The sequence below is a fragment of the Pipra filicauda genome, unplaced genomic scaffold (genome assembly GCF_003945595.2).
Source record: "Pipra filicauda isolate LSUMZ 115617 unplaced genomic scaffold, ASM394559v2 scaffold115_size4368891_pilon, whole genome shotgun sequence".
NCBI lineage: Eukaryota > Metazoa > Chordata > Aves > Passeriformes > Pipridae > Pipra > Pipra filicauda.
The window spans coordinates 1,804,390-1,816,829 of record NW_024103607.1 but is presented as its reverse complement, the minus strand read 5'-3'; the positions used below and the strand labels follow the sequence as shown (position 1 = coordinate 1,816,829).

The 12,440-nt window shown below is 36.4% G+C and overlaps 1 protein-coding gene across 2 annotated transcripts in view; it reads right to left on the bottom strand.

Annotated features, from left to right (window-relative positions):
* TUBGCP3 (tubulin gamma complex associated protein 3) overlaps nt 1-12,440 on the bottom strand; it is a 49,394-nt gene that overhangs the window by 18,500 nt on the left and 18,454 nt on the right. For both annotated transcript variants that reach the window (XR_005564801.1, XM_027743402.2), the window contains exons 7-9: nt 9,654-9,772; nt 6,377-6,502; nt 2,860-2,928 (exon numbers count right to left, since the gene is read on the bottom strand). Coding sequence is in view for 1 of the 2 variants with exons in the window: in XM_027743402.2 (XP_027599203.1) it covers nt 2,860-2,928; nt 6,377-6,502; nt 9,654-9,772 (314 nt within the window). In the remaining variant the exon portion in view is untranslated. The remainder of the gene's footprint in view (nt 1-2,859; nt 2,929-6,376; nt 6,503-9,653; nt 9,773-12,440) is intronic.

The window sequence follows — 12,440 nt, the reverse complement described above, 5'->3', positions numbered from 1 at the left end:
ATCCATATTAAGCTCAGCCTTAAAGCCAGTTAGATACATTAGTTTCTGGATGCTCTTGGGTCCACGGGTGGATTTTTTTTCTTTGGAAATTGGTAATTATAAGAAAGACACATGAGCAAAACCCATCCTTTGACTTCAGGTAAGGGATGGTAAATCTTCATCATGGAACTACACTTTTAAATGGGCTGACAATGTGAAAACTGTCTGCAAGGAAAAAACATGAAAAGCTTATGGAACAGTATACAGTACACTCAGAATTACTCTTTCAGGGGCAGAAACATGTTCGGGGGAAGCTGTGAAGACATAATAAAAAGTTACAGAGAAAAAGACAGTACAGAACCCAGTACAGAACCCTGTCAGTACAGAACAAGATTCTTGTTGTTCTATGCCTGAATTGTAAACTGGAACTGCACCTAATAACTCCTAAGCTGGCAAACTGTATGATCTCCCAAATCTAAGAATGCAGCATACACTCAGTTTCAAGTCACAATTTTCTACATGTTTTCAACTAACTGAAATGTACAGGGTATTTTCCCCCATCCTGCAGTGTGACCTTCAAGCCTTCCCAGCCTTCAAGTCACAAAAGAATCTCTCCTCCACTGCTGGATCTTTTCTTTCCCTTTCCTTCACAGCCTTTGGGGAGGAATGTTGCCAGGGGCTTCTTGAAAATCCAAACACAACATGACCCTGGGAGCCCCTTTCAGTTAGGTGCTTAGGGACCTAGATTCCCCAGAAACTCCAGCATGCTACTCCATCAACACCGTGCATTACAGACACCGTACTGACTGTTCCCTACGTGAATGCACTTAATCAATGGGCTCAATACACTCAGGAACTCTAACACTGGACGTGAATCTGGGAAAGAACACGAAGAGCCAAACAAGAACAGCAGTAAAAGTAAGATTGGGAAAAATGTGTGTCCAACTCCTGAATGGTGCTGGGAAACCAGTGACAGGAAAAATGGAAAATGCTGAGGTACTTAATGCCTTTCATGTCCTGTTATTTTGGTAGTATTTGCTGTTGGGGATACCAGATGTCACCTGAGATCAGAAGGGAAGTCTGGAACAAGGGAGATTGAGTAGAGAAGGATCAAGTTAGAGGACACTGAAAAAAATGGATATGCATAAGTCTACAGGACCTAATGGGATGCATCCTCAAGTGCTGGGGAGGGAGCTGGCCAATATCACTGCAAGGCCACTCTCAATTATCTCTGCAACACAGTAATTAGAGGAGGTTTCTGATGACTGGGAGAAGGCAAATTCACTCCTTTCTTCAAGAAGGAGGAGTCATAAAACTACATACTGGTGAGACTCGCTTCATTCCCCAGGATGCTAACAGAGCAAGTAATCCTAGAAACCATTTCCAAGTATATGAAGAACAAAAAACTTTCTCAGGAAGAAAAGCTCAAAGAAAGGAAGAGGAAGTAGGAACATTTGTGGTAATGGAGTTTGTCTTCCCAAGCAAGTGTTAAGTGTCCCGATGCTCTGCTTGCCAGGAAGCAGCTGGAAATCTGCCTGCTGATGGGAGATGAGTGAATGAATTCCTTACTTTGCTTTCCTTGCACACACAGCTTTTGCTTTCCCTTCTAAACTGTCACTAACTTGATTGACTTGTCTTTTTGTCTTCCTTCTAATTTTCTCCCCATTCCTGAACAGGCAGGGGTGAGTGAGAGGCTCGGTGGGTGCTTGGCTGCTGGTCAGGGTCAACCCACTGCAAAGGCAAACACAGTTCGAAAATAAGCAATCCCAGAGCTTTCCTTTCATTTTCTCCTTATAGGTTTCCCCTCCCACCACACTCATCTCTTCTTTTGAAAGGTTTAGTGGAGCAGAAAAAGTAGAGAGAGCTGCATTTCAAAGAATTCATAAATATTTTCATGATCAAGAAGTTTTAAAAGTTAGAATAAATCAAAGCTCCAGCAAATCAGGAGAGTAAATGTATTTGAGACGGAGCAGGAAATAATTACAAAAAGAATAACTGGATAGCAGCCAGGAAAAACAAGCAAAAAGCATGTATGACAGGCATTCTAAAAGTTAGGAACGTTAAAGAACTGCAAGTGAGTCAAAAGGAACAGATGCCTTAAAAACATTTACAAAAGCCTATGACTTAAACCATACAGATTTTTAGAAGCTAGAGTTTCAAAAGCCAGTTTAATTTAACTTTAGATAAATTCTCAGAATAAATTTTTCTCCATTACAAGTAATGAACTCCTTGAAAGCCCTACATAAAAAAAATAAAAAGGCAAGCACAAGAAAAAAATGTATTTTATTTTAAAGCTAGCATCTAGGAGCACATACTATAAACATTTGTGGACAAACTGCAAAATTATCAGTACTGAGTTGGTCTATATGTTACAGAAAAATAGTAAAACACTGAAACATCTGCAAAGCAGATGTTTTTACTCTTATAAAATAACTGAAGGGACAAGAAAAATGCACAAACTGCCCCCGGCAGAAGAAGAAGTTGGAACTGTTATTACTAGCTGCTGAACCATTGATTGATATATCTTTTTTTTTTTCCTCTCAAAGATGTGTCACTGTTTGGGATTTGAATGATAAAGGTATTATGCAATATGAAACTCTCAAAAAGGATGCAAACCAGGGACAGCGGCTTAGAAATACACACCATATTCCCTGCTTATGTAATACATCAAATTCCAGTGAATTTCTAAGAGAAAAATATTCAAGGGTACATACATCCAAATAGTAAGAAATGTACAAGTTAGAGAATTATGTCCATTGTCAACAGAAACTTCTGTACACCCTTCACGTTCTAATGGAATACGCAGGTATATCTTTCAGGAGGTATTTAGATAATGTAAAGCAAAACAGGAAAGTTAAATTTAAGAACCACTTAACTTACCTGAGAATGTAAAACAGACAGAAGTCGGTAGTATTCTTTAAGTTCCTGATGTAAGGCTGCACAAAAACTCTGTACGAGAAAGAGGAGAGGGAAAAAAGGAAGAAAAAAAATGGAAAAAATAGTTAGGAAAAATCTTTCTGGTCTAATCTAGAATAGTTTTAATTCTATCCCCACACTTTCAAGGTAGTCAGAAATTTCCTGAAGGGAATCAAGCTACAAGTTTCAGCATAAAAGCCATATCTTTGAAAACTCGCCAAAGTATAAATGCTCCCCTAAGAGATGCACGTATCTTTTCCAGAAATATACACACACTGTCAAGTTACTTTGTTTCTTGCTGTCTTAACTCTATGAACAGATTAAACTATAACAAGTGTAACTCTTCAAGTAGATATATCATCTCAATAACAGCACTAATAATTAGCACAGGGATGTGCAAATTATAACATGACCCAGTTAAAGTTCTTTTTTAATAACCATGTAAAATACAGTCTGTAGTAAAGTAATAGAGCTTCAATTTCAGGAAGATCTCTAACAACAGAACACAGAAGTCAGGCAACCATCATTATATTTACAGTATAGACTACATGACACGAATAAGAAAACCTAATGCTCAAAAAAATACTTCCAGTAAGTGCTGCTGGATCAGGTAAATTTTTGTCCTTTTATCAATTCTCAGTTGTGCATGATTCTTCACTTGACATGGAAGAAATGCATAACACAAAGTGTATCTTCAGGTCTGAACTAAAGCAAAGCTTCTTTGTTAAACAATTCTAGGCACAACTACTTTGGTAGTAGTAATAAGCAAATAAAGGTAGATTTAAAAAACAAAATTTGGAAAGAGCATTTAGTTAGTAACAAAGAGTTTTCCATAGTTTGGGGTACTGGGGTTTTCCTTTGTTTCTGTAATGGTCTTAACCTAACATACAGACTAAAAAAATTTCTGCAACACATTTTCCAAAACAGAATTAAAAATATGGCTCATTAATTTTGGACTAAGTTGAAACTTTGGACTTTAAAACCCCCAAAAGTGTGCTTAACATTTTTTATATGTTTAGTTTCTTGGAAGCATACTTCTGTGTCCACACACACATTCAGGACTGATTTCTAACCAATTCTCAGCTAACAACTTTGATCTCTATTTTATTTTTTTTTTTTTTACTGGGAAATTTCCCAGGACTTTCCCTTCAACATCTTTTAAACTCACAGTCAAAATAAATTGGAAAAAAAAAAAGGAAAACTTCACAGAAAGGACCTTAGAGCTTGAAGAAAAATATTTATTCACTAGAGTATTTAAAAAGGAGAATCATTTCTACAAGCACAAGGAGAAAATAAATCTTCTTTCCTGCTAAGCAGCTAAGCCTAGGAAAAAAAAGTCATTAATCTTGCCATTGTATCCTTTAGAAGGAAAGGAGGTTCCTTTCTTCAGCTGAACATCATAAATTACAAAGAAATTTGACATTGGTTCTATTCCAGAGGATACTGAAGGGCAAAAAGAAATCCCCTTACGTGTAACTCCACTTTTCATTTCTTCTCACTTGCTTCTTCAGTACATTTTTGAACCTATTAAAGTAGCACTTGCCAAGATAGAGGGCAGAGCAGAGCCTCCAAGAAAACATTCAAAGGCACTATACATCTGCTCGAAACAGAACAGTAATCACTGACTTTAGTGATTCAGGAGCCAATAGGATTTAGGATCTACTGGCCACCAATTTTTCAGAGAAGCTTTAGAAGTTAAAATTTACATCCAGTGCCAATTCCTGCGTCACAGACTACAGGTTTTTGTTTCCCAAACTGTTACAGAAAAACTGGACATTATCCTAGAATTCTAATTTGGTCTGCAGCAAAAGAGAATTCAGGAAGGAAACAGAATGCTTGTTTATAAGAAAAAAACTAAAATGTCCACCACCTCAATTGGATCTAAATGGGCAAAATGTCAAAATACAAGACAAGTTGTTGTCGATTATTCTTTCTGCTTTCTGAGGACAAAGCAGAACTTGCATACTAAGCAGCAAAAGGAGAAAAATATAAAGTGTAATATATTGTTCTATCTCTACTCCTAATAATTGTCAATACCTGACACTTTGTGGAATAAAAACAGTCGCCAGAATCATAATAAAAGGGGTGACACAGACATCTTCTCCTACGCATGATTTAAATAAGCATTCTTTTAAAACATTGGCAAAAGATGCTTTATAATACAATATATATTCTTGTGCTAAATTCCTTAATGCACAGTGTGCAGCACCTGAAATTCTCAGCTATAACAGCTATGAAGAGCAATAGTATATACTCTTTGTGCCCAGATATTGATAGCAGGAGCAGAATATATGTTTTTATGTCCTAGAAATATATACAAGTGATTGCCTCAAGCAAAATTAACAGCATTAGAGCTATGCAAATTCAGCTAACTGCACAGTCTTCTGCACAGGATCTGAAACCTGCTAGGATACTCCACATTTAAATTCACTGAAGAATTACAGTTCTCCCCTTGCTGTAAACTTGAAGATTAAAGCCGGAGACAGTAAAAATAAGCATAAGCTGGAAGCTACTAAATAAAGAATAAGAAACTTCAACCAGATATAAGGGGGAGAGTCTGAAGAAAATGCATATACAGTAGCACTACCATATAAAACATGGAAAGCAGAATTGGATGACTAGAAAAATAATTATTTATATGTAACTAAAAAAGATTACTTAGAATAAGAGACAGAAGGGAACAGAATAAAACATTAGAAAAGTAGGAAGCACTACAGTGTCTCTACTGACCTCTTAAGAAAAATTAGATTGAAGGGAGAAGCACTTCAATTTCTTGGCAGATTAGGTAGGATGTTATGGCTAGAGGCAAGGATAACATTTCTGTTGACTCAGAAGGGATAATATCCAGTTTTACAGAGGGAGCAAGGGAGAGAAAACGGGAATGCCTTAGCAGTAAATGTGGTTTTGGGTATTACAGCAGCAGTGAAGTTACTGTAGACTATAAATCATGATGATGAAACCTATAAAAACAAAAATTAATATTCTTTTGATGCTGTATTCCAAATAAAGGGCAGAAGATAATGGGTTATTTCCATTTTATGTAAGTTACTGCAGTCCTAACAAATGAACATCAACAATAGCTGACAAGAATGTCTCCTGCATAGGTCACTAACAACTGAATTGGTGATTAATCAGCTCAGGGATGCCACCACCCCATTTAAGCAATGTTTTTGTTTATAACTATGCATGATAATTAATATTTTTTTTTTTTAAGAAGATTAAGAAAAAGAATCTATGCATGAGACTTTCTGGCTAGAAATGACAGGGGCAAATCCTTAAGACCAGCAAGAGCAAATGCCTTTTCCTTGCCTTCAGTCTAAGACCCGTATCAAAAGCAGTAGTCCATAAGAGAAGTAAATCAAACGATGAATGATCCAAGCTCCAAAGTTTACACTTAATTCTAGTACTGTATTTACTCAGTAGTTTCTTCTGGAAACAAGACCAATGTGTTGTAGCTAAATTAGTTTTTTGGCTGACCTACCTGTCCCACAAGTCCAAATGCACGATCCAAGCTCCTCTGGTCTGTATATTTTCTTATTTTATTATGTAGCCATCCCAGCTCTGCAAGTCTACTTGTAGTATCTCTCAGAGATTTGGACAAGCTCACCTATAAAGTTAACAGAAACAATAACTTGCAATTAAGTCAAATCTATCATGCCAATACCGGTTTCTTCACCAAAGTCCATCTTTCTCATAAAACAAGCCAGTTTGAGAAACAAAACTTTTACATTCTACAGCAGAGACAGTGTCAAAAAAAGCAGACAATCACATAATTAGCATTAAATTTTTTACACACATGCACTGAAAAGACAGCAGCAACAAACTACTGGCCACTTCGAGACCTTTCCATTTGGAAATCTTATTAGTGTTTGGGAAAAACTTAAAAATATTAATCCACTCTTTTCACATTAGGCAATTATGGTAGTAACAAAAAGGTCTTCAGAAGAAAGCAAGAAATCTGTAATTTCATGTTGTAGAATCAGACTTCATCTTATCCTGATAACCAACAAGACAGAAGATATTAGAGCTCCAGAAGAGGAGTCAATCACTGAAACTAACACAGAAACATTGAGAAAATAATTAGTTACTGCTACACGCGAAACAAACCTTTAATAGAAAATAAACCGTCAGGTACTAGGTCAGACTAGGTATCAGAAACACAAGCTTGCAGAATCCAACTTCCAAGTTTAAGTTAGATCCACCAGTAACAGCTTTTATAAGCTATTTAATCTTGTGTCCCTCTGAGTTCTTCTAGTCCGTTCCTGTATTTCTTCTAGTATCTCAATCACCCTGCAACCCTGCCTTAGTCCCAACACCCTATACTACTATTTTCATCTGAATCAGCACATTTCTTCCTTTAAATGACCACTGTTTCTACTTAATTTTTTTTTCCTTCCCTATCTTATCACATTACCCAACAACACAATCATCAAGTTTTCAAAATTCATTGAAAAAAGACCCCAAACAGTCAGACTGACAAAACAGGCCAAGAGGCAGAAGTTGACTTTTGTCCATAGCCACTGGGCCCACCCCACCTTTACAGACAATTTTAACTTGGAGAGCCAGTTCAAACCAAAGCAAGGAAGCGCTCTAACAAGCTAAGCAGATTGCCAAAGAACTAGAAATCAATCTCATTCATTAAACCTTTTAATTAGCAGTACAGGCATTCTCCAAGATAACAACCAGCGTCAGAATGTGTTAGCCACACCACTGTGGGCTTGCACCAGTTGGTTGTAAGACCAGAGTTCGGTCCCTGGTCCTCTTGTTTAGCCACACAGGCACAGCTTTAACTTCTTGAACAACTTCTGTAAGGTAAATTCCAGCCCAAACAAGCATAATTGGACACAGTCAAAAACTGCCCATAGCTAAAACCAAAGAGATGGCATAAGAACTATTTAGATGGATAAGAACTATTTAGAATTCTGCAACTACAGAGTACTTCGTAAGCATTGAGTAAAATACACATGCATGGAATTAAAAGAGGAACAAGAAAAACTGGCTTAGTGTCATTACATTTGTGTCTCCTAGATCAAATCAGAAACTGCTAGCTTATCCAGTGATGAATGTCACCATCAGATCTAATATTAACACTGACATCAGAAAACATTCAGGCAAGAATAACAGCTTGGAAAGTGTGTTTCTTTCTAGAAAAAACAGACTGTGTACAATGATATTTTCTTTGTAAGGCTGACTGAGAACTACATGCTTTGATTACTATTTTGCCTGACATGCAGTCAATACAACTGGAGTCCTCCTTGTTTGTCAGAAAAAGTTCCAGGTTCAGCTCTAGCCAGTCAAATAATTTCATCTTCACTGGGTCCAGCAGCTCAGTAAAAGTGCCAACGAGGAAGGATGGAAAACAACTGACTTCACAAAAATAACTGAAGACAAAGTTCTCAGGCAAAAGCATTATTCAGGTGGTTTGTGGTCAGTAACTAACTCCCTGTATTAACAGAATTATGAATTCAAACTAAAACAGCTTTCTCCCTCAAACTAGCCTATTTGTTATGAAAGCTAACAGAACACCAATGAAACCTATAGTGCCAATTATGCAGTCATTGATTAATTCTTTTCAACACTCCTCTAGAAAAATCTATTATGCTACCTTTTCTTTGCTGTATATAATCTAAATTATATATGGAACATAATTAACTCGGCACAGGTGTTGAGGAATTACAAACTTTGCAGCTTCTACAAGTAAAAAAGATCTGTTCATTAAGAATCTGTTTATAAACAAGATTTAACTGATTTAACAAGAAGTAAGTTTTTCATTTACCCTCCTCTAAGCAGCTGTAATCGTCATTATAAAGTAACTTTTTGCTATTATTGGGGAATAAAAGAAATTAGCTCCGTTATCACCAACATTCAGACCTGTTGACTGTGCTCTTGGCACATGAAATGGTCCAAAAGTCATTTCCCCCCCATTTTAGGACTATGTAATATAGTAGAAAGTTCTTATACAAGTAAAAATCAGAAGCATTGTCTTTCCCTTTGAACATGAAAGCCAATTAGCAAGCAGAAACGAGACTTTGAGGCAGTCCTGTCTAAACACTGAATGAGAAGTTGCTAAGGAAATTAGTGCCATACTTTAGTTCTTTGCTCTGGCTGAGCCAATCCAACCCTTGAGGTGTTTTTGCAGCTATGCTTAACATCTCACCACCTTAAAGGAAGATCTTCTCTCTCTCAGGCATTTCTGCTGTTCTTTTGTCCCCTATTTGACACCTCCATTCAAATTCATATCAGCACTTTCTTCTGTTCTATCACCAGTCCCTTCTTGTGTAATCTGCATAAACCCATCTAGATGATCACTTCTACATTGTATTCAAGACCATGACATCAAATGACTTGCATCCATTCCACATCTCAGGCTGTTAAATTTAATCCAATAAGAACGTGGTGGTCAAACGTCTGTATCTGCTTTATATTTTACACGCTGGGGAGGGTGTAAATGATTACAAAAATCCTCAAATTAAGACATAACATAGGAGTCTTTCTACTGGATTAAGAGTTGGGAGTCTAGTCCCGTCTTGTGAAATGTTACAGTTTCTTTCTGGAACCTAAATCTACCTAAACAATTTTAAACTACTTCTATTGAAACTACTTTTTTGTATTAAAAAAACAAAGAAACAAACAAAAAAACTGGGGGAGGGAATAAAGATTTGTAATAATATTTTAACTTTTTTACATGTTTTTCACGGCTGTTTTTTCCCCTACATACACCGCAGCTCACATATGAAATACAAGTCACCATACAGTACCTTTCCCTCTACTTTATAGCAATTTTCAGAATTGCACATTTTGATGTTTTTGCCATCTATTCCCTGGAAGACATATAAAACGTCTCTTACAAGATTTGCTTCAGTTATTTCAACAGAGCCTAGAAAGAAAAACAAAAACAAAACAGCATTTAGATTTGTTGAGATAATTCATTTTGATTACAACTTCAGAAAGCTATTTAGAAGCATAACCAAAATAAAAAGGAATTATAAAGCCTGTGTTTATAATCTGTAAAGAAATGTTTTAGGTACTCTTAACAATCAGACAGAAAGCCAGATTCCCTTTGCCTGCCTCTAATGGTACCTGTGATGTTCCCAGAGCAGTAACTTACATGACACAGGGCATGTTATATTTTAATCAACACATCAGTCAGTCCTTAAAACCTTTTATCTTTTCTGATCCAACCACCAGTGCAATTTCTGAGGCGAGCATTGTAATAACTTTATCTTTTTTCGAACAAACAGCTGAAGCTGTTAAGTAGGACTTACAGAATAATCTCTTTATATTCACCTCGGAAAACAACAGCTAATCCAGAAGAAAAAGCTGCTTCTTTAATACTGGCTTTCAATCATATATGCCACTGCTTGGTGATCAAAACCAGACTGCCAGCTGCATAACAGCTATGGAGCTGGCAAACAGTGAAGTGTAAATACTGTTTCTGAAGATATACATTTGATTTAGTAAAGCATTTGTTACTACAGCGTACAGTTTGCTTCTGGTTATTATCTCTAGTTAGAGGTTAGACTATGATTGAGATTTAGGATACTTATTAATTTAAAGGGGAAAAAAAAAAAAAAAAAAGCTGCTGTGCAGGCCATTGAAACTACCCCAACCTTTTCTGGGTAAAACAGCACCATTTGCTTTTGTAACTTCATTTAAGATAACAAGAATGAAACAATTTTAACAACTATTCAGAAATTGAGATGCTACAACATGCTTCTCCCAATTTTGACAGCACTCTTACTCTCATCAGCTTGCCTCCCCAAAAATCCCCTTTCCCAGAAAAAAAAAAAAAAAAAACCAACAAAAAATAAAGTCTATTCCTATTCGGCAAAAGTAGCCTTCACCTCAGGGTGCGGTTTAAAACTTAGTCTCTCCTCATAACATTAAGATGTGCATAAGAGTAGCTTGCCCTTTTTAGGAACTCTTAATGAAATGGTGAAAGATGCAAGGGCATGGTTCTTTACTCGGTAAATAATACAATGGGTATTAACACCAGCCAGACAATATGCCTGATTATACTATCTGTGTAAGTGTAATAAGAAGAAGACTCCAAATAAAAGCAAGCAACTTTAGAAGACAGTAAAACAATAATTATACAAGAATTTTATATTCATACAAATGTATCTTCTTGGCATTAGCCTTCTATATTGTGAATGCAGTCCTACTTCTATTTCTACATCAGCAATTGACTCATTTAAGACAACTGTCAGTCCTTACACCCATTCCACATAAGAACCAAAACGTCACAGCTGCTGGCTGACTCAGCAGGAGAAGTATTGCCTTCCACACCAATCAGTATAACAAATTAAGAGGCAGTACTAGATTTTATATATTTTTCTCTATATTAAATCTATCGGGTATATATAAATGTATTTACTTTATATATATAACACCAAATGCTGCCCTCTGATACACCAGTACAACTCTGTCTGTTCTATAGGCTGCTGCTTTGTACACTGCTACTCAAAGATGTCTGGCAGACAGGCTATATTTCAGCTTCTAAATATGCACCATTTATTTGTTTAAGAGTTATTTAAAAAAAAGAAAAAAATGCACAAACAAAAAACTGCATCTCTTATCTTTCCTTGCCAGAGAGTAACAGCACTGTAAGATGACATCTGCCATTAGCTCTCTTCTTCAGAAAAGTCTCTCACTTTTACAGTAAAAGTAGAGTGGGTTGAAAGTTAGAACTGTCACAGAGATCACCTGTTAACCAATTTCTCCTTAGTTATGCTTGTGTAAATTCAGAATAGATCCTCTAGGTACTAGCTTCAAGTTTACAGCCACTTAATCAAGGAAACAAATTAGCAATATTAGGAATTTAGGAAGAAAGTCTTTACTGTGAGGGTGATGAGGTACTGGAACATGTTGCCCAGAGAAGCTGTGGAAGCCCCATCCCTGGAAGTGTTCAAGGCTAGGTTGGATGGGGCTCTGAGCAACCTGGTCTATTGGAAGGTGTCCCTGCCTATGGCAAGGGGGTTGGAACGAGATGATCTTTAAAGTCCAGTCCAACTCAAACCATTCTGTGATTGTATGATTCTATATTTATCTATTTCTTATTCTATTGAAAATATTTTTTGTCATTGGTTCTAAATACAACCACTGTAAACTGTGCTAATTTAAAGAAGAAACAGCTTTAAGATCTCTATATTCCAGTGCACATTTCCAAGTTTTAAAAGACACATAATCACAAATGGATGAATCTATTTCAACAAATTATATTCATTGAGCTCTCTGACTCTAAAAGCAGTAGCATCTTCTGATCATCACAGGAATGATCACTGCTCACAAGTCACAATCACTTGACTGACAAACACTGGAATCAAGTCAGTCTTTTAAGAGGACCAGAACACATTATCAAGCCAACCACTGCAAAAAGAAATTAGCCATCAGCCAGAGAGATTGTGGCCAAATATACTAGTCTTGCATATTTCCTTCTATCCTTCTATTAAACACATTCTAGAAAAACACTCCTCAAAAAAAAAAAAAATCAACATGCTATAAAACAATTCCAAAATAATTTAAAAAAATTATCTTCAGCAAAT